The sequence below is a fragment of the Aythya fuligula genome, chromosome 7, assembly GCF_009819795.1.
Source record: "Aythya fuligula isolate bAytFul2 chromosome 7, bAytFul2.pri, whole genome shotgun sequence".
In the NCBI taxonomy this organism is placed as follows: Eukaryota; Metazoa; Chordata; class Aves; order Anseriformes; family Anatidae; genus Aythya; species Aythya fuligula.
In genome coordinates, this window is record NC_045565.1 from 526,417 (window position 1) to 549,879 (window position 23,463).

The window sequence follows — 23,463 nt, forward strand, 5'->3', positions numbered from 1 at the left end:
CGGTGTGCTTCACTGTCTCACATAGGGTCCTGTTGAATGAACAGTAGTGAGATGGTAGCCCCAGAGGAGTCAGCCTTTTCCAAATCCAGCATTTTTTCATACTTTATATTGGCTAGACTTTGCCTTTAAAGGGCTTACTGTCTCATAAGATGGATGGTGCAGTTTTCTGAAGTATTGGGAATGGGAGAAAGCAGCTTTCCATCATTTCCCTGCCCTGCTCTGGACTTTTACCATGCAGCTGCAATCCATGTGTGGCCCCGTAATGACAAACTGAGTGTTTTGAGTATTATACAGGATGTGATAAAATTTTCATCTGAAAGACTAAGTTTCTGTCCCTGTCAATGTTTGGAAGCAGGCTATGTCTTTAAAACAAACAAAATGCAGAATATCAGAATAGATTAGAATAAACATCAGACCTAGATGGCTTGCAGTTGTTCCACCGCAAACAAGGTAGGTTTATGCTGGAACACAGAGTACTACCTTGAATCACTTTGGTTGAAGATCTTGTCCAGGTTCTTATCTATCGCTAAAAATGCTTGTGCTTCAGAGTAGAGAAGTTATAATATTTCTAATAATTTTGTAGCAGTTACAGAAAATAATTGTATCAGATTTGCATACACATATGAAAATTGATACCTTTATATCTTGTTAATCCTATTTTATGTAATTACAGATTATATGAATGCACAGTTCAAAAGGATTTTTTTTCTTTTTTAATTATGATCCCATATTTTACATGAAAAGCTTTTGGTACCCACAAAACAATTCCAGTAATAAGAAAAGGAATAGATGTTTCAGGGAGTCCTGTTGGTTCCTTAAGAAGGACTCAAAGTCCAATGTGTGAATCCTATTAATACCATGCTGTGAATGATATTGAACAACAAATCTCTAGATTACTGATACATTGCATTTAAAAACAATCCTGGGAGTCAATGTAAATACTTGCTTTACTTACTACTTAAATTGATTCCTTTTTATTGTTTAGAATTACAACACAGGAGTGTCCAGTTTGCTCCATTTACTTAATGGACCACTACCTTATTTTACATTTTCCTCTTGTAAACTTTATTTATCTTGTTTCTTTTCATTCTTTTTTTTTATTATTTTTTATTTTTTTATTATTATTATTAATATTATTTTAATGACTGTGTTTGTTTAAAGCCTGCTTTTATAACATTAAATGTTTCAGTAAGTGGGTTGATACAGGTGTCACTATGTCAGGACATGAGAACTGACTGCCTCTCTCTCCTATTTCCTCTTTGTTAGAAGTCTACAGGTTTCAAGGCAGGGGTTCCCAAATTTAATTGGTTTGGATAGTGTAACCTTGGCTCCAAATTTGTTACCAGACAGAAGTTTTCCATTTTTGGTAAGGTAGAATAGCATGTTCTGTCTTAATTGTAGCCCTTCAAAATGCTACTATGCATCTGCTAAAAAATGATGGGTTTATATTTCTTAAGGGAATCACATTTTCAATGAAAATTAGGGATAATATTTAGGGTGTTTTCATACTTAAAATAGAGTTAGATAGCAGTGGCATGCACTATGTTGACAGTAACTACTGCACCAAAAACTTACATAATGTAAATGGTCTTATTCACTGTTGTGAGAAAAACACTGCATACTCACTTTTTATGCTAATGCCAGTTATTTACTAGTAGTTTGGGATAATTTTCATCTCCATTTGTTTGGGCCCAAGACAGACATTTGCCATAGTCCGGTGGTTTGAGCATTCACAGCAGAGTTAGGAAAACTAATTTCAAGTTCCTTATTCAAGGAGTATGTAATTATTGTGTAGTACAGCAGCAGGAAAATACAGACGTTGCAGACAAACAGCTGTGTAACAAACAACTGAGTTAATAATCAGTTTCAGCTCCTAAATGAGGAGGCACACAGGCTCTCTATCTCATTGATCAAGTTCAAAGGAGGCTGTAAATCTTGCAAATCTATGTTAAGTGCATGCAGCCTTGATTTATTTGAGCAAGTGGATCGTCTGCCTCATTATGCTGATGAGGGTCTTCACACTTCTGTGGAGCTGTTTCTGATATTGGCCGGTTACCACGACATTTCAGTACGATATCCCTGAGGAACTAAGTTCAAGTAAGCCTTGGGCAGCCATGGGCTGCATAACAGACAAAGTCATGAAACTCCTTTGTTAGAGTATGTCTTCTAATTTATTGATGGAAACACGGGAATCCCAGAGTTACATTGTTGTCAGATTTTCTTTGGAGGTCATGATGGGTATCAGTGCTTTACAGGAAAAAATCCCAGCATGTTCATGAGGCATACTGTGGATAACATACATTCTCACTTCATTTCATTCCCATTTCGTTTGACATTCCCAGGCTGTCTAGTTGTGTAATTGTTTCAATAGTGTATTGAGTATGTGTGTTTGTTCATGGGGGTTGAAAACCATATTAAAATTTTGAATTTCTCTCTCCAAGCTTTTTCTTGCAGTTCTGATTGAATATGCAGTAAATATTGATAAAGATCAGAAATGTTTATTGAGTCACAATTTTGCAAGAAGTTACCTTTTTGTCTGAATTTTGCATTTGTTTCCTCTGGTTTGTCTTTAGTGGGTCATTGAGCTTCTGATGTATGTCTGGAACTGTAGGATAATAGCCAGCAATATGGCTGTTTAAGAAAGAGAGGCTAGGTAGGTTTAATCTGAACAGCTTTATTAAAGTAGCTGTTTTCAAAACCTTAATTCCCATAACCCAGAAACTCAGGAATCAAAAACAAGGAAACCAAACAATAACAAACACATTGTTACTAAATATATTTTCCAGAGACCACTGATTTTTGATTAGCAATTTTGATTTTTTTTTCATCCAATAAGTGCTGATTCTGCAAGTAGTTTGTCATGATCGGATCTAAAAGCCCTAGATCTCCAATAGCTGATGGTTGTTCTGTAACCTTTGACTTGAGAGTTCTGGTAGCAACATGGTACATATCTCTACAAAGAATGAAACTCTAACAGTCTTATCAAATAACAGCAGTACTCATTGTGTTTAACAGTGCTGGAAATTAGTTTCTCGGGCACTGATCTTGACAGGTCAACTGTCACAAATTGGTGTACGTATCTGTAAATGTATCAGTCCTATAAACAAAATTCTGTCTGCAAGAAGTGGAAGCCAAAATTGGCACACTTCTGAACAAGTGAAATGTTCTGAAGCACAGAGATTTAAAGGAAAAATCCCTTCTGGAAAATGTTTTTCTCATGTTCCATTTATGAACTTTATCTGCATTTGCCTTTTAGAGACTGGAAAATTTGTCTCTCCATACAGAATGCCATGGAGTTCTGTGCAGATGTGAAATATGCTTCTCCTCCTTGCTCTTAGCTCTACTGCATAAAAGGGAAATCTTTGTCTCTCCTTTTGAACAAAAGGAATAGGCTTTGGTTTTGCACTGGCATGTTTCCAGCTATTTTAGGAATTCCTGAAATAATAATACAGAATGCAAAATAGAGGGTATTCAAAAAGTTTGACCTCTTGAGGTGAAATCAGGTAGGGTTTTTGAAGGGAAAAGGAGCAAGAGAACAAATTGAAATGTCAGCCCATCAGTGGTAGAGAAACAAACGAGTGTTTCATTACTTATTTTCGAATAAATAGTGATTATCATCTGTATATTGTGTAAGCCATTCTGGCAGAAAACTTCCCTGTTCCTTTACCATAAATTTACTGCATAGGACAGCTGAAGATAGCTTAGTCAGAGCAACATTATTTACAGATTCAACAGAATATATATACCCTACGTATTAATACCCATCTTTGAAATCTGTTGAACCGTACTGACTTATGTCAGCTGACAAATTGGTTAATTTTGCTTAGCAATAGCAAAAGCTAACATCTGGACATATTTCAGAGTGAGCATCTGAATTTGAATTTAAGATATCATAGCTATAGGTATCTACCCATATTGCTATAGACGCTTTTATGGAAAAAACGTAGTTTGTCACTCCATACTGACATTACAGGTGGAGAGTTTTCAATCTGAGATACTTCAGCTTTCAGGAGTGTCATTAGAAAGCTTAATACTATTACTCAATCATTCTCCTTTTTCAGCCTTCAGGTCAGTTGGGTTAAAGGAGGTATAGCTTAATTATTTTCTTACCTATCTCTCAGGTTGAAGATTTAGTGATTATAGAATAATTTTCATCAGTTGTACCTGTGTGATGGATATGATGGCTGAGTAGTCACTAAATGTCCTGTTCTTTTTAGTTCCCTGTTTTTCTTCTGCAACAAAATACAAATAAAACTATACAGATCTCCCTCATGCAATATATTTGTTGGTTTGACTTTTGAGGCTTTAGGATACAACTAAAGTCATAGAGATAAATCATGTAGGACATCTAGCCATAGGCATTTTCAGTAAAATAAGTTATTTCCAAGAAGATTTTGACTTGCTACATGAAGCTTAGCTTCTGGCAGGAGGAAGCCACATTTCACATATCTTGGACTGAGTTTAATTTCTGCAGGGCATGCCTTCAACTAACAACACTGCCTCCATATATGTGAGCGTAGTATTGGTGTTTAAGAGTAAAGCTAAAAACAAACAAACAAACAAAAAAAGTTTCTCCTCAATACTATTTATGACTCTTCAAACCAAATGACACCATGAGTTCTGTTTGAAAATAAAAGGAGTGTCTGACTGCTGCTGCTGCAGAACATATTCAGTTTGAATAATCCAAAGGTCACTTAAGATTGACTTTTGTATTGAACCTCTTTTCAGAAAAAGCAATAAAATTGATTTTGAAGCGCTAAATTTAATTAAAAAATAAAATATTTAGATGTAATGTTCTGTGGAATTTTCATGAAAATATGTATCTAGCATCTGGCAGATGCCTATAGTGCTCTTAGAGTTTATGAGATATTTGATCATGGAAGCCTGGGAAGCTGAGAGGCTGTCATTATTTTACTGATGAGGTAGAACTAGGGCAAGAAGAGAGAAAATAGGACTTAATATAGGATCTGAAGGAAGTCCAAGATAGAAGAGGAGGCAGATAGAGAACCACCAGCAAGCAAGAGCATTGTGCAGCAGGAAAAATGGTTGGTCTTTGATAGGCAGTAGAGAATGACTTGAAAAGTAAGAGGGAATTTGATCAGAGAGGAAAATATGGGATGGTAAGGCTACAGATAATCCCAAGGACTGTCAAGCAATATAAATTTATTAGAAAGAAAGGTCGTATAGTGATTTGGGTGAAGTAAGAAGGCAAATAATACAAATAACAGATCAGTTATATTACAGGCATTGATGAAAATGCATTCACACAAAAGACTAGTTTATCTGTGCTCTGAATCTCACTAATTCTGATTGTGTGTTTAAAAACAAACAAACAAACCAACAACAACAACAAAAACCACTTCTCTTATCCTCTCTATATCAACTCTGGATTCAGTCAATCTGCTGCAAAATGTTCATGAAAGTATTGAAGGGTTTCTGCCTACCAGTCCTTCAGACTTACTGTACTTTCTGTTCTAGTTGGCCACGTGGGACTCTGAGAAAGGACTGAACGGTAGCCTGCAAGAACGACGTCTGGGCAGTGACTTACAAGGATTGACACTCAAAGTGGTGACTGTCTTGGTATGATGCTATTTGAGTTCAGGAAACAAAATGCTCAAAATAGAAAGGATCTGACTATTTTGGGTGCTTCCTTCAGAATTTTTCCCTATCATTTTCAATTCTGTATTTTTGGATGATCAGTTACATAAGCAAGGAAGATAGATGATGGCCTTATATTATTTTATGTATATCTGTGCAATGTCAGAGATGTAGAACATTGCTTGCTTGTGCTTTTTTTTTCTGCATTGTAATTCATACTGGGCATAGAACCAGCACAAAGTCTGCGTGCACAGGACTACATTTCAGATACAGTACTCTAACTCAGACATGCAGTTTCTAGTATTTAATGGATTTTAAGATCAGATGGGCCAATTATGATAATCTAATCTTGGCTCTTGTACACTGCAGGCTGTAAAATGTAATTAAGTGTTTCTTCCATTGCGTTCGTAACTTCCTGTTGATATAAACTACATCTTTTAGAAAGATACAGACTATGTGTTTTTGGGACTGCAGTTTGTTACTATTCTGAGTGGTAGCAGAGCTCCTGTTAGCTAAGTGCTAAATTAAGGGCAAATTAAGGTTTGAATGCATTCCTGCCTAAGGTACTGTAGTTCCCAGATTGAAGAATGTGATGTCTGTGTTTTTTATTGTTCCTTTTCTGAATCATGGTACAAATAGGAAGTAATGCACAAGATGATTAAAGCAGTCTCAACAGAGACTCAAACAGATTTCTTTCCTCTATCAGGATCAGGTCTCACATGAGATTATGGTATAGTTTATGAGAGAGGTGAGCAAATTCCTTCCAGAAGGATGTCAGCACCACAGTACACATGCACACAACTGCAGAGGCTGTGCAGCTGACACACCCAGCATGGAACGATGCCTATGTCTGACTGAAAACATACAAAAAATGCTGTATTCATTTATCTCAATATATGCTTTACTATAAAATACTCTAGAAACTAATACCCATTAAAGTTATTGCTGGAATTTTCAAAATTTCAAAAATTCAAAAAATGCAATGTTTTTAGCAGTTGTTTTGAAAGATTAATCATTGTCAGTAAAAGATGGCTTTCTAAATCTGATATGCTCTGAGCTGGAAAGCAGTAGTGCTCCTATCTAAGGCTCATCTGCTTAACTTATTATCTATATTCTAGACAGATAGTTATGACACTAAGGTAGGTGTCATTGCCCTCTTTATATTCAGCAAGAAGAGGCGGGTATTCCAGAGAGTATTCGTCCTGCGAACACCAGGAAACTGACAGAGGGGGCTGAATTGTTCTGTGGAGTCTCTGCTTCTTCTCATGAACTGTGTAAAACCCAGGACCATGGATGTAACTCAGCTGCTGAAACACCGGTGCCTGGTGGGGATGCCTTGGAGTGTTCCACCTGACCTGGGCTTTTTGCAGAGAGGGTTATGAGGGTCTTGAAATCTGTGCTGAGTTGTCCAGAATTGACTCAGGAAACATCCATTTTGCGTAAAAACAAAAACACCTTGTTTCAAGTATCAGCTAAGATATTGTTTTGTTCTCAGGAAGAACCTTTTGTGATGGTGGCAGAGAACATACTTGGGCAACCAAAACGTTATAAAGGATTCTCCATTGATGTCCTGGATGCACTTGCCAAGAATCTGGGTTTCAAATATGAGATATATCAAGCTCCTGATGGCAAATATGGACATCAGCTCCAAAACAGTTCCTGGAATGGCATGATTGGAGAACTTATTAACAAGGTACACAGAGAAGAAGCTGCATTTGAAAAACAAACAACTAATAAAGATTCTTCAGAGTAGGATATTTAAGCTAAGTTAAGGACGTTCTTCCCTTAGGAAGGGAAAATTCTTCCCTTCCTCCATTGGAAATTACAGGAGATTGAATTAGAATCAAAGAGCCAGTACAGAATTCTTCGGAGCTGTGGGTGGCTTAAGTGTAGTCTAAACCGTGCTATTTAAGACCTTTTATATAGGGTAGGAGCTATAGAGTGTGTCGGTCTGTTTACTCCCACCTGGTATCAACATATATTATGTCAATGTAAATCTGTTTATATAGATGTCAAAAAAGAGTATAAAAAGAGAGGCATGTGTGTGAGTGAGTACAGAAAGTATGTATTCTTAAATGATTAGTTATTATTTTTTGTCATTATATATTTGATACATGACTTGTAGGTATGACTTTCTTTGGATCACTGTGTGGCAATATGTTTCATAAGGATCAACTGATAATTCCAAAGTAGGAAAAGTATCACTAATAATATACACCATAAAGAAGTGTTTTGAAGGACCAGAATTTTAAACTGAGCTCAGGATTACTCATACATTTAATACAAAGAGGACCAAATTTTGTTGTTAATTAAAGTCTTGCAAATCAGGAGTAAGTTAATTGAACTCTGTTGAAGTAAATGGGGAAAGTCTATAGTTTAGAATCTCCAGGAGAATGAGATTAAAATGTATTTTGTTCATGGTCTTGCTATCTGACACGGGACAAATGCTAATCAAGACAGAGAATCAAAGGAATTAATATTCCATGTCTATGCCCTTTGTAGAAAAGGTTACTCTTCTACAGTGCAGTTATTACTGAAAGTGAAAGCTTTCTCATTATGTAGTAAGTAGGCATCTCAGTGTCTGGTAAGTAGATGTTTAGGAAGAAATAGATGCAATTAAAGCAATTGAAAACATGTGTATGATAATGGGATATACTTGGTTGGTGCTAGGAAATATAAAGGATTTTTCACTTACTTTGCATTGACATAAGCTATTTGAATTTCATTGACTTAAAAATCTGGTAAGAAATCCTGTGAAATTTCTTTGGAAATTGCATTCTTTGAAGTAACAAAATATTTATAATAGTATTTCTGCTACTAGCTTTTCCACTGCCTCCAAAGAATTTCAAAGCAGATCTCCCTAACCTAATATTTGGCCTACTTTCACAACAAAACACAGAGATAAGAAACAAAAAGTACATTTTATTTTTTGTAGCAAACTGTTTTGATTAAGATGGGAAAGTAATCAAAAACCAATTGCAGCTCTTAAAAGCTTTGGGAATCTTATTTATTAAATACTTTTATCTTTCATTGAGTTTGCATACTCTTAAAGGACTTTGTATATGTACACTTCTGTACACTTTCTGTTCACTTTAAATGTTGAGGTCAAAGCAGTTCCAGGAGGTAAGTTTCCTTTGGGGCATTCTTACAGTTATTGGTTTTTGCGGGCACTTTATTCATTGTAAAAGCAAAAATCTTCTCCCCAGTTGTCATATGAAATCCATTCATTAATATGGGAAGTTGGCAGGTAGAATAGCAAACACTAGCTCGTCACAATACACAAATACTAAAAACACAAACTAAATAAATTTTGCATGGGGAAGGAGTAAGGATTTTTTTTCTCAGTAATCTTGTGATGACAGTAGAGTAAAAGAAGCAGTGATAGAACTGCGAGATGTGTATTGATGGTGCTTCTTGCTTACTGCTTGCAATGCATTGGCTTAATATGGTTTAGAGTTTATGCATCATTTGGAAAAGAAGTGAGGCCTAAAGATTAAATAAACTGCATTTCATTCCAGACGAGTCACGGTGACTCTTTTTGTTCTGTAATATTTGACAGGTTACATTTCACTGTTATGCTTTAAACTAATGCAATTAATTAATGTTTGATTGATAAAACTGATTCTGATTTTACTTTTTAGACAATTTATTTTACTTTGTCTAAATGTTAGATTTTAAAAAGATATGCACAGAGCCACTTGCTTTTTAAAAAAAGCTTCTATTGAAGGCTTATGCTAGCAGAATTCATGGTGAAAGGAGGAGATCTGACCTGTTGTCTTTGTCTTGCAGAGAGCAGATCTAGCAATCTCAGCCATCACTATAACACCTGAAAGAGAGAGTGTAGTGGATTTCAGCAAGCGATACATGGACTATTCGGTGGGGATCCTCATCAAGAAGCCCGAAGAGAAAATCAACATCTTCTCTCTCTTTGCTCCTTTTGACTTTGCGGTGTGGGCTTGTATTGCTGCAGCCATCCCTATAGTTGGTGTCTTAATATTTGTCTTGAACCGGATCCAGGCAGTTAGGGCACAGAACACTTCCCAGCCCAGCCCTTCTGCTTCCTCCACCCTGCACAGTGCCATCTGGGTTGTGTATGGCGCCTTCGTTCAGCAAGGTACATAGTCTGTTACAGACACCACTGAAGTGTTCTATCTTGTTTAGAGCATTTCAGGACATGTTAGTCTTGGCCAGAGTATTTCTAAAGATGCAAGAGAAGGTTTGTACAAGGAGGTAATATGTTTTATTATCCCAGGTAATGAACAGTGGGAAGTAGGTATATTTGGGAGATTATGTTACGCTGTTCTGTTCTTCAGAAAGTCTAGTGAAACCATTCCTGACAGACTTTTTCACTGTGAAAATGATCACTTGGTAAATAAACGGCAGAGCTGCTTGGCTCAACATTACAATACTTCTCAAACTCAGAAACTAACACCTTTTCTAATCATTTAAATGTGATTTAAAAAAAAAAAAAAGTTTTTGAACTAATATGATACAGTTTATCTTTCTGTTCTTTGAAACTAATAGGAAAATGTTCTGAACACTGTGTAATGATTTAATTCCAGGGTATTAGTGGTGCTTCACCATTAAACTTTCCTTATTTAGAATATTATTCATGTTCTGTATGTCTGATCCTGAATAATGCCTGAGGGAAACATTTTGAATGACTATTTTCTAGAACAGTACCCAGGGCATGAGGTCGACTACATGTTGTAATGGAAGTAGTGCTTAGCTCACAGCAAAAGGGATGAAAGGGATGCACAAATACATAGGGTTACCCCAACGAAGTTCAACATATCAGAGCACGCAGGGGAGAAGTTCCTGAAACATCCTAATTTTCCCTGTTTACTTGTAGGGGGTGAATCTACTGTCAATTCTGTGGCTATGCGCATTGTAATGGGAAGTTGGTGGCTCTTCACCCTTATCGTGTGCTCATCCTACACAGCAAACTTAGCAGCATTTCTCACAGTATCAAGGATGGATAATCCTATCAGGTAAGAGCCTTTTCTTAACATGAAGCTGGAAACCTGGATTTCACAGAAATGTATTATGCATTTGAGCACTCATTCTTGCAAGAAGGAGATAACTCTCTAATAAAATACTCTTCTTATTTTCAGTGACTGCTTTTCTCTTTTCCCCTCCCCTCCCCTTCTCCTTCACTCCCACAACCCTCAAGTGAATGGAAAGGACAATGGCATTTTAATTGTGTATTTTTGAAGAAGATTTGTCTTTCATGTTTATTTTTATTTTGGATAACTAGAGATCTAAGTGCTTCAGCTATCCGTGTTTCTTTGTTGAACATCAGAGGGGAACTACTACTCTAGGGAACTATATATTATTTTGCTTCTCACCTTTAATGTGTGATTTCATCTTCTCGATATTTTGATATGCATTGATGTTTATGCTATTGTTTGCATGTAAGATGATACAAGTGGACTTTTTAAAGTATAGATGGCCTGATTCCATGGCGTTATTTGCAGAAAAGACTTCTTCTCACAGAGGAAAAGATAACCAAATCTGACTCCAGGATAATAGATGTAATATAGCATTCATTTGATTAAATTTATATATAATTTGCTACATTTGTGTTGGCAATATTGTGATGATAAATTACAGCTTCTGTAACAAACTCAATTTATCTTGCACCTTTGACTTTTTCCCCCGCTGCCTGCCTACTAATCTGTATCCTACAAGAATATTTTCAATAAGCCAGGCCTCTGAGCAGCTCCTGAGGGCTGCTGGTTGTTTGTTGGCATGTTTAATGTTTGTTTGTTTTTCTTTGGAAAATGTAACAGTTAAACAAAATTTCCCCTTTTTCTCTCAAAACATGGGCAAAATTTCCAGCTTCACCCTGGCATGGAGTACTGAGAGGACCATTTATTGTCCTCATTCACTGCTGACAGAATTAGTCTGGTATCTCCTGTTTGATCTGACAGCAATTGAGTGGAGAGGTGGCTAGAAGACAGGCAGTGCAACACAGGCTCTCCTAGAAAATGCTGAGACAAAGACTTTAGGTGCTGCTGAGTGACACAGTTACTCTGTCAATCTCATTTGGTGTTTCACTGGAAAACTGGGACTGGAATCTGTGCACAGCACCTAAAACAGAGCTGTCTAAGAGACTGTCTCTTAGAGGAAAACAACAAACAACAACAACAAAAATGCTGTTGCTTTCTCTATGTTATCTGCACAGAAGGACAGAAATAATTGCCATTGCATACATGCACGTAATACAATGCTTTGTATATATATACTGTTAAAATTATTACAAAAAGAGCCCAAAATAATGAAAAGTTCTGTTTTTTAATGAATTTTCTATTAGTTGGGTTGGAATAAGTAAATTTTAACAGTAATAGAAATAAGAACTGCAAGTAATTTCTGGAAATGACATGAGAAACTAAGGAGATTTAAACTAGTGCACAGTATCTCTGAAACCCGACTGTAAGATCTCATCCTACAATGTAGGACCAAGGTTAAGCTCAATGAATAATTTTTTCTTGAAACCCAGGACAGAAACAGTTGTCTGGAAGGCTTGAATAATGACCTTCTGAATGATTTCTGAAAGTTCTTGTTCCTTCATGGTGGAAGAAATTGTCAGGTTTACTGCGCACCTCCCAGAACTCAGCAAATTTCAAAGGACAAAAGTGTGATGAAATGCAATGAGGAATCTGGAGAAAAAAGAAAAAAAAAAAAAAAAAGTAAAAAAAAAAAAAGTAATTGGATTTAAGAACTAAGCTGCTTGATGAGTAAATCAGACCTTAGAGGCTGACCTATTACAATATCTACAGGTGGTTTTGATTCCTCTTCTTATTAAAAATTGTAATAAGGATAAGTTATTTGGGTAATGGGGCTGCTTGACATTGTCACAAGACATCAGAGCCCATTCTGCCCTCTACTATTAGAGATTACAGCTGAAGAATCATGATTATGTGTCTTTCTATACCCAGTGGTGGCTGCCACTGTCCAAGTTCCCAGTGTCGCATCCACTTTACAAGGAGAGGATACAGAAAGTAGGAAACACTACTGTGGTCTGCAAACACCAGAGATAAATTCATGTGCCAAACCAGAAAGGTTTTTTGTTACTTAAATTGCTGTAAGACTCACCGCCTGTGGTCCAGTTACTTGGCTCTCAGGGCAGGGGTCTCTATTATTATTTATTTTCAGCCATAATGTGGATTATTCATACGGTCTGGGGCATTTAAAGTGGTCCCAGATGCTTCGGCTTAGGCACCCAAATCCTTCCTCAGGTAATCTGAAATGGTAGATGTCAGAATACTCTGGGTTGATGATTAGTTGGCATAACTAAGCCAGTTAAGGGATTTGCTTGTCTTAGTGTGTTTATGGCTGTTTTACAAAGTTGGCAGAATCTCCCTGAGATCGTGCTACTCTAAGAGATTTGGTCTAAACCCTCCCATGAAAAACTGCTAGTGCCCCAGGAGACAGGCGATGTGTTAAAGAAGTAGGTTCTCTGGATGTGGAAACTCTACCTGTTTCTAAGCCATGATGAAAATATTTTCATGTCATCAGTCATTAGGAGAAACATCTTGCTCATTTTTGTAGTCTCAGGTTTAAAACAAATATGTTTTCTGAGAAAGTAAATTATTGCCTTACATGAATGCATCATGGCCTGGTCTTTCAGATCCAGTAGCACATAGCTTCAGTGTGGTATGATGTGGAATGAGTATTTTTACCTTTGTAAATTTGCCTTTGCACTTGCCTGTATTTTATCTTTTGTGGATTCAGAAAGGGATAGTTTCTTGAAACGCATTTGCTCCCACTCAAAGAGGTGCAATGAATTATAGTTGAAAATTTGCTCACCAGCTGAGAAGTACCAAATCCATCTGAGATTATTCCTATGGTTAAGAAACCAACACCCTGTCTGCACAGTGTGTGCTGTTGTCTGTCCCTCCATAGGAAAGTCCTCTGGTGTTCAGAATTGCTGCTGTTAAATTGCCAGCAGGGGAGAGAAGAGTTTTATGGTGCTGCAGAAGCTGCAACATAGTTAAGATTTTCATTACAAGACTGATTTTGTTCCCAAGCCCCCTCCAAAATAGCTAATAAGTGTTTCAGCATCAATTTTGGCATGTGCAGTCTGTGACTAGCAGAATAGAAGTACATTTTATTGAATAACTAGGTGTCAATCAACCCAGTGATACCTACCTCCACAATTTCACTGCAAAACAAGTGTGTCATAGAAATCATAAATGGTATTTATTAGAAAGGGCTTGGCGAGACATTCACTGAAGCAGTGTTGAACTGTTGGAAGGCAGATTTTTTAAATTAGCATGTCATGAAAGCCTGCTGATAAAGAAGGCTTTTAAAATTGAAAAAAATAAAAATAAAAATAATCTCACAAGGCTTTTCAACCCTACCATGAGTTTTAGAATCTGTCTGTGGTTCACAGAAAGGTGAAATACCTGGGTAAGGAGGCATGGTGGAAAGCAGCTCTGATGTGCTACCTGTATTTCTGTATTTCCTGAAAGAGACTTCCTACATCCCTAAGGGGTTACCAAGTGTTGTGCTGTCCGGGTGCCCAGATCGCATGTCAGAAACGTACTTATCTTGGATAGAGCAAACACCTCCTCCTTGGTTTTTCCAGAAACCTCAGGGACTTCACAGTGTGATAATGAGGAGAGATGCTGGCCCTCCTCCTGGCATGTCAGCAGGTGCTGCCCTGCTCTTTGCACGTCCCGGGTGGCCACCGCTTGCTGCACTGTGACAGGACAGTAAGAGCAGTCAGAATGCAGAGTTTGAGACCCACCTTAGAACCTTAGGCCCTTTAGGAGACCAGGGATAGGAGAAAACACCATGGACCTTCCCAGACTGCCCTCCATTCTCAAGTTGCTAGTAGGGTTTCCGCATTCCTGGAGATTCGCAGACAGGGCAGTGTATTCTTAAGCAAATTTCCTGATTATGTATGGGCAGGGGAGCGAGATGCTACCCTGCTCCAAAGGAGATGGCATTTCTGTGAAAGAAATTGCTGGTGCAACCACTTTGGAGCTCGGACTGCAGGGCTGTGATCCACTTTCTGACTTGGTAATGAGCAATTGTTAATATTTGTTTTCAAGTAGAAATCTAGGTAGTGTTTGTAGCCTGTGCTAATCCTTGACAAACTTGCTTAAACTGAAATTATTTATATTCTTATATTTGCAATCAGACCTGTTTGCAGCTGAGAACCCTTCTAATGGCTCAGTCTGACAAATAAGGGCTAAACTACTACATTAGTTTGTTCTTTCTTTTGTCATATTACATTTTCAAACAGCCCTTGGATCTGCTGTCTGACCTTCCATTTGTAATTATGAGTTTAATTAGCAGTGACTGAACTTCCAGCTTCATTTCTTGTTAACAAGCAGACTACATACAGTTCAGTAGTGCGGAGATATTTGTAAACTCAGGTTTAGGAGAGCTTGTCTGATAAGAGGTATGAATCATGCAAGAAAAAATAGGACATGAAAAGTAAGCTATTTGCAAATTGAAGAGTTTAAATTTAAGATTTTATCAAATTGATACTTAATATTTGGGGCTGCTATGGAGGTTCTTAAAGGCATCTGTATATATGCTTTCATGGGTTGCATAGAAAAGTGTTATATATGCTTTTATAGTCACAGTTGTTTTTTCATGATCTAGCATTTCCTTATTTGCATTTTAATCCCCAAATTACATGTGTTTTGGTGACAGTGGAAAATTTACTGCAGCCTAGTAGGGTTGATAAGTCTGGCAGTTGGAAGACTTGGGTGCAGTTTCTTTTTCTACCACAGGCTTTGTTTGATCTTGGCAAGCTTAGCCTCCTCTATTTCGGATCCCTTTCTGTATAACAGAGTAACATTTTTTCATATCTTATATGGCATGTTGTCAGTTTAGCTACTTTAAAAATCTTGGCCAGAAATGACCATATTATTATAGCTCTGCAGGTATCAAAAAAGATAAATGTTCTGGGTTGCATTAAAAAAAAATATCTCAAAATGTTTTAAAAGAAAATGAGGAAAGTATTTTGAAGATGCCAGCTAGAAGGAAATAAACAAAGGTTTTATCTGCTGTATTTAAATGGATTTCATATAGGACTAGTAGCAAGAAGCTCACAGAAATTTCCCTTTATGTGCAGTTATTTTGCCTTGAAATTCCTTGTTTGAAAGCAGCCTTTCTGTTCTTAATACCACACGTGGCTTTCTACACATTTCACTGAATTTTATTTTTTCTTAATTTTCTTATGTTTAATTTGTACTGTGGTTTGTAGTGTCTGTGCAGCACCTCGGGCACATTGACAGGAGGCACGTATGAATGGGCATGATAAAAAATAATTATCATGATTATTATTTAAGGCCTGTGAGCAAAAGCTTCAATCATTAAATAACTGGATTAAGTAAATTCATCCGTAAAAATGAAGGGTAAAATATAGTAAAAGATGCAAGTGAGTGAGCAAGGACAAAAATTCAAAATATTTCTTAATTTCCAGAATATTCCTTTTTTAAAGCATGTGGAAGAAATGCCATGGGAAATGCTCTGCAACCCGTGCAGCAGGGCAGCAGCACTCAGCAGCATGCCTCCAGGCACAGTTCAGAACAAGACACCGTGTTGTGGGCAGTGCTGGATCTCCATCATTTATCTTTTAATTTCCCTTCTGCTGGTGGTGTGGCCCATTGGATGCTTTTGGGAAGTCCAGGGATTCACAAAGTCTGGAGCTTCTTAAAAGTCTCTCTGCATGTTGGTATATGCTGTTCAACCATGGTTTAAAATGGATCCTAATAATTCCTGTAGCTGAGCAAGCAGGCAAGCATGGAAGTGTAAATATTTCCCAGGGATATTTTTTTCTGGGAAAAATAAACAGCTGAAAATCAAACTTGCATTCCACCTCTCCAGTTGCCATTATAAAAAGATGGCATATATTGGAGATCGATGGAAAGCCAAGAGCCTTGAGATTCCACACCCTTTTCATCTCTGCCTTTACAGCACCTGTATTAAAGCATCTCTTTATTTATTCTTTTTACTGGGAAGTTCTGTGTCTTAAGTGGATTGAGGCATTAACTTTTGATGCACATATAGTCCAGGGAAATAAATTATTTGGATATGATGTTAGCAAAATCTAGCATCTGTGCAGGTGATAACATCATTTTTAAAATTTGTTTTTGATTTTGTTGATTTGTTGGTTGTTGGTTTGTGTTGTTGTTTTTTTTGTTGTTGTTTGTTTGTTTTTTTGCTTTGGAAGGGTGAAAATCTAGCAAGAGCAGTAACCCTCACGAAAGCCCATCAACACTTGCATGGATTGGTTCAAACTCAAGATTTGATATGCAATCTCTTCTTCTTGGCTCAGATTGCATTGATTTTGATGTCAGATTTTCTCATGTTAATATCGATTATTCACTGGCTGTCCATAGAGTAGTGACTGTATGGTTTCTGCATACATTAAATTGTCCCCTGATTTCAGCCTTCGTTATAGTGTGTGGCTTCTTTTTATTACAACAGTAATACCTTTGGCTTATTTTGTTGTGTGTGCTTTTTTTCCCCCCCTATTTGACACCTAAGGGATAAACAATACAAAATACAGTAACAGAATTTTGCCCAATAGGTTATTTATATTTCTATTGTTTTTCTCTAAAGAAGTTGATATAATGTCTTTTATGAACTGATAATAAAATCTAATATAACAGGATATTAAGAAGGAAAAAAAAATGATTACTACAGCAATTCAGACAGAGATAGCCTTAAAGCTCTGAATATCTCCTGGTTGTAAAACTACCTCAGGCCATTATTTTTAAGGATAAAAACAGGAATAATAAGAAAAATTTCATAGTGAATTCTGGTTTGGAAATGCAGTCTTGGTGAGGAACAAGTGTTAAAATTGCAAAAGTAATTTTTTTTTTTTCACATTTTCTTAAAAAGTAAAATTACTTTGCTGCTTTTTTCATGTGAATATACAATTACATGTGTTTGCCTGTTGGCTATATTTGCTCTTATTTTGGACAGAAAAACATTGTTACAGGGCCCCACAGTATATGTCTTTGTCAGAAGAATGTTTAAACAAAGGCCCTCAAAGTGGGAAGCCAGGTAGATCCTGGGGGAAAAAAAAAAAAAAAGGTAGGTAGGTACCTTTGTGACACTGGTGAAAAAGCTGCCCAGAAAACAAGCAAGCAAACAAGAAACCTGTAAAATGACTTGTATTTTATACCTTTTATCTGTGCTGGTCAGAGTCATTAGTGTAACAGTGAGTCCTATTATAAAAATCACGCAGGTTGTTCTATTATGTGTTAAGATAGTGCATATTTTTGCATAGGCTTCAAAGTCCTCTGGAGTCAGGTGATGTCTCTGAAAGCATCTCTGCAGACAGAACAAACAAGTTAATTGCATTTGCAAAATGACCAATAATTAGTAAGCACTATATCACAGTAAAGTTACTTCCTGTACCCTGCTCCCTGTGAAGCAAGCACATAAAGGTAAAAAGTAGTTCTACCTAACTTGTAAGAAGGGAAAGTTGTACCTGGTTTCTTGCTTGCTCTAGGCTCAGACAGGACATACATGAGCTGCCAGCTCTGTATGTATTTAATTAATCTTCTGTGTATTTTGGAAATGCTTCATTCGCTCATGCCAGAAAAAGTCTTCTCTTCTTGCACAGCTCTTCAGCGACATTTCCACATGAGCAGTGGTGCTGCCATTTTCATACCATGCGCATTCAGCACCAGAATTCCTCCTGGCCTGCCTGACAGCAAAAGTAATTTTCCCTCCTTCTATTTGCTACCATATATTCTGTGTCAGCAAGATAACTGTGAGCATAAAGACTTGCACTGAATCATTTATTTTTTAGATTATTTTGGATGGAAGGAGGAGGGAGGAGTCTCCAGCAGGAGCACAGGCAGACTGCTTGTCCAGCTGCCTTCCCAGAGTAGGGGTTGAGTGGTAACACCAACCAGTGTCACCGTGCTATGGCCGCCAGTCCTGTGCTCCATTAGATGTGCTCCATCTGTCTTTCATGTTGTGAGGTTTGAGTGAATAGACTGCAATTAAAGTTAAGTAACAATCTGGTAGTCTAAAAGCTTAGTCTGTACAGTCACTGCAAAAGCTGATTTATTGGAGCAAGGCTCTGCAGCTTTTCCTTCAGCGATTAAAAATTGAGCATGTCAGTGGGAACTCAGTGGGGGCCAAAAGGCCTTCTAAGAGATGATCCACCCTACAGACAACATGCACAACAGTACCATGATTCTGTTGCACCCCTTCTCTTGCACAAAGAATCTTCCTCGCAGCTACCTTTCGGCATTAAGAACTGAGTAGCATTGTTCACACATCACCCTATCTGGCAACTTTCTGCCTATGCTGAAGGTTGCAGGATTACAGCTTTGGTTTTGGTGAGCTCAATGCAATCTCTTATTGCATGTTTTGCTGAGGAAGTCAGCCTTAAACTAAGAGATAAAATTTTGTTTGGGATGGCAGGGGTATAGACGTGTCTTTTTGCCTGTTCTGTTGTGGACACAGGAACTTCTGACAAGGGACGAAGCAAACAACTTTGTGTAGTAACATCTTAACTCATGTAAGCTAGATTCATTAGTGTTGTAAAGGAGATTTAGTTTTGACTGATTTTTCTTCTCTGTGTTTAAACAACTGTTGCATTCAACCGAGTCAAATGGTTGTACTACTCCTTTTTAGTTAGATAAAAATGCTCTGTCTTGTCATGACGTGAAAAACCAATCTTTCCATTTAAAGAAAAGGCTTTAAAAAATGAATATCCTCATAAGGAGATTTAGAAACAATTCCCGATGATATCTAAAAACAAGCAAAACAAATAAAAAACCCTGCAACAACAAAACACTTTTAGTAGAGACAAGTTATCTCTTTTGGGGGGAAAGGAACTAGGGGTTCTTATTCTCCCTGGAAACTGAGATGCTGCCATTCATTTGCATGAGTTCTTTCCTGCTAATTATTGTGTTGCAGAAGTTTTTCTAGAAGGTAAGAAAAGTTTTCTGAAAATAATACTCTGTTGCTAAGAGAAGTATGGCATATGTTCTTTCCACTTGCTGGGCTTATTGCCTTACTGAGCAATGTTCTCTTCTGCTGCACACGTGCCCCCATGTAATGCAATACAGCGTGTTTCCAAACTCATCTGGTGATGAGGAAGAGAATGGTGTTGCCTTGGAAAACTATTTTGATGCAGCTGCCAAGGTTCCATTAAAAGAAATGTAATCATGTGCGCTAAAGTTGTTTGCCTTCTAAACCATTAAAACCAGCCCAGGAGAATAAGCTACTGATTTAATTCAGTTGATTTATGAATAGTCATATCTATCTGAAAAAGAACAGAAATCCACCAGTCGGAACAGGGTGGATGTTAACTACTGTGTTTCTTTTATACGGCAGTAATACAATTTCCATAGTAATATTTCAAGGTGTGAAATTAGGCTGCCCAATAAACTAATTGATCTCAATATAAGGAACAGCTAGTTGGTTTTGATGTGGTGCTGTCAGTGTTTCTAGTGTGAGGTTTGGTATTCAGGTGAGACTTGTGTGGGGGGTGAGGAGGAGCAGGCAGAACAGCAAGATCTCTCTTTCTCTTCACTTCAGTGTACATCAGGATGAGGTGGGAAGTATGCCACATACCGAGCACTTGCCTTTTGGGTCCTCTGAGAAACAGGCAAGTGGGCCTCCAGACTTTAAATATGCATATGTAATGCATGCACATTAGACATCAATAATAATTGCTGAATGCTATATGTGCTTTCAGTATTAATGAAGAGCCCTATGTTTTGATTTCCCAAGAGTACCCAGCACATGTTCTAGCAATCAAGATGCCTCTTCAGAGCCTTTCTATTTTCTTCTCTTATTTCTGTCAACATTGATAGCTTCTGCTTTATTCCCTGTGGTAAGGGAAGGGTGTGAAGCTGTTTTCCAGCATCACTTTGTACCTCCGAGAGATCTGAGCAGCTTGAATCTATCCGGCCCCTCCATCCCAGCTGTGAGACTGCAGGCAGCATCCCAGAGCTTTCTGTGCCGCAGTCCTCATCCCAAACGATGAGACAACTCCTGATAAATCAAAAATTAATAAAGAACTGAGCAGGACCTTACCCTACACTGGGATTTCATGGTCTTTAATGGAACTACTTACAGTATAATGATATCCTAACAGTCATGGTATAAAGTACCACTCACCCTGAGTAAGGGCTTTGCAAGCCAGCACCAAGCTGCCAAGCTTACCTGTTCCCCACTCTATTTAATTAAAAAGCTACTCTTTGTCGTCTGAGTGCAAAACAGACTGGCAGCAGTATCGGTACTTATAACATCAGTTGTGGAGGAAGAAAGTAATTTCTTCCCTCTCGATCTTAATCATTAATCTTCATTAGGATTTTTAGCTTCCGAAAATGAGTGATAGAAGACATCAGCATAGTGAACAATTTAAAGTGCATCTGCATAAATAATAGAGGTAGTTTGTTGTTTTCTTTATAGGTAAAAGCGTGTGTCAGTCGCCAGATGTGTTTGATTCAGACAATATGATTTTCATGCCAACTTTATGATATGTTTGATTTAGGTGAAGTGACTAAAACCTGCTGTTGGGACTGAATTCCTGTTAAACACCAGCTGCAGCTTTTATTTTAATTAATATTGTGAGGTGTAGAATACCTTGCTTTAATTAACATGTTAACCCTTCACGGTACTCAGAAAGGTCACAATGACAAAGTGGTTTAAGAGGAAAACAATAAAATATTCAAAGGTAGTCCAAAAGATATTTATTTCTCCAAAACACGCTACGAGCTCTTGAGATGTTTTCAACCTTTCTTTTTCCTGCGTTGTATGCATTTTTATTTCCTCCTCACTGTTAAATGAATTATGGGGTGTAGTTAAAGGATACAAGCTAACCCAGCTTTTTTAGCAGGATCAATTATGCTGTATTTGCAGAATGAGCAGCTCATAGCTTCTCTGAATCCCCTTCCAGTCTCTGAAATGTATCTATGAGTGTCTTATAGATGTGCTGTTGTGCAAGTTTTCCTTGATCGGTTTTGAAAATCTGCCCAGTGACTTAGTCGTTTAAATGTGGATCTAAGCATACAAACTAGAGCTCCAAGCTTTTGAAAGCCTGGGCTTGCATCTTCAGAAGATTCTAATGTGATTATTCCTAACCTCTCTTTGTCTGACTACTTCCTACCATTGTTAACTTGCAAATACGTAGGCCAGACTTGGATGGGTGATATCTCAAATGTATTAATCTGTTAGAAACGTGGCAAAATAGGGTGGTGAAGAGAAATCCTGTAAATGCCCCTGTAAATTTAAAGGAAAGACTTCCCCTTGTAATCACTCCCTCAATCAGACAGCAGATAAACTTATATGTGATTGTGACAGAAACTTCCTTCAGAGATCACAAACTGTAGGGCGCCAGTGGATTCAGATGCAAATCCTCAGAAATTAGATTTCATGTGTACTACCGTTTAAGAAACCTACCTATGATGCTTATTGTTTGAAAGTTGTTAAAAAAAAAAATTCAAGCAAAGTAAACATAACTTCTGCTATAGGGAACATACCAATTTGCAACTAAGAAACAAAACATAGTTAATGGAATAATCGGCAATCGAAGTGACTTTTGTTCTTAGTGCTTGGAGAAGTTTTGGATAAGAGGCAAGTTATAAGTATAGTTAGACATGTTGGTCTTACAATTGAGAGATGTTTAGCTTATTTTGAGGTTCTTGACAGATTTCTTTATGTGTGTTGCTCAAGCAGAGCCAGAATGTCAGCTCTGAGCAAACAACTTCTATGATCCAGTAACAAGTCAAGTCACACTTAAGCAGATTGTTGCAGACAACTGGAGTTGCTAAGGTGGTCCCAAAGAAATCATTTAGAAATAGCAATGGGTGGGAAAAAACAAAGGTCTAATTTTGTTTAGAGGAGAAACTGTTTTACTAATGATGATAATCTAGTTTGATTTTTGGATCCAAGGTTGAGTCTCATAGCCAGAAAAAATTATAAAGTCTTTTCTTCTTATTATTTAATTTTAAATGGGCACTCTTCTTAAATAAACTGCTGGAAGGTATTAACAAGTTTTGTGAGCAATGGGACACAGACTAGTTGTCTGGATTTTTTTCCTACATTTCCCATATTTCTTTGACTTCACCAAAAATGCAAATTATTCTGAGATCAGTAAAGAAAAAGTGAGGTTTCATATGATGGTATAGAACATTTCTGTTGCATCTCAGACTCTTAGAAAGTAATCAAAGCCTACAAATGTTTTGCCGATACAGTATTTGTAGGCAATGATTAATTACAAATAAAATCATAAATGTGGCAGTGTGTCATTTATTAATAGCTTTAACTGTGGCTTTGCGTTTCATCACTGGTTATACATGCTGTTTGCTCCATTCTTTTAGGAATTAATCATGCAGTAGCTGTGCAGGAGCACAGTCCCAGTGAAAACACTCAATCTGCATTGAAATGATTGTGTTTGCTGTGTTGGGATTTTAGAAGACAGCTTGGTTTAGTTTTCTTGTCTTTCCCTTTGCACTTAGGAACTACGGCTGATGGAAGTTGTTTCAAAGAAATTAAATAATTGGAGAGACTGGACAAGTTCTGTGCTTTAGTACATTGTGTACATACTATTTGGCAATTTTACTTTGCCTTTCTCTTTTCTATTTTTTAGTCTCTTTTTCTGCTAGCCCTTGAGTATGTGCTTTGGTGTACATGAATGGTTTCACCGATCTCAGCAGTACTGGTCCCTGCTAGTTATGCTAGGAACCCTAATAAACTTCTTTAGGGCAGCGGGAGAGAAACAGTCTCAGCCCCGTGCTGGAAGGGTGACAGAACTGTTGCCATCACAAGTGGCGCAGGGACACACATCAACCCCTTCCCCTGTGGCAGAAATAAAGCTGGCTGTAGTTTCCATCCCCCATTAAATCCACAACTGAATATTAT

General features: G+C 37.5%; 1 protein-coding gene across 3 annotated transcripts in view; it reads left to right on the forward strand.

The window, feature by feature from the left end:
* The window catches only part of GRID1 (glutamate ionotropic receptor delta type subunit 1), a 533,398-nt gene that overhangs the window by 474,144 nt on the left and 35,791 nt on the right, over positions 1-23,463 (forward strand). For all 3 annotated transcript variants that reach the window (XM_032191106.1, XM_032191104.1, XM_032191105.1), the window contains exons 9-12: positions 5,479-5,580; positions 7,094-7,291; positions 9,388-9,712; positions 10,451-10,589. In XM_032191106.1, the coding sequence (XP_032046997.1) occupies positions 5,479-5,580; positions 7,094-7,291; positions 9,388-9,712; positions 10,451-10,589 (764 nt within the window). The remainder of the gene's footprint in view (positions 1-5,478; positions 5,581-7,093; positions 7,292-9,387; positions 9,713-10,450; positions 10,590-23,463) is intronic.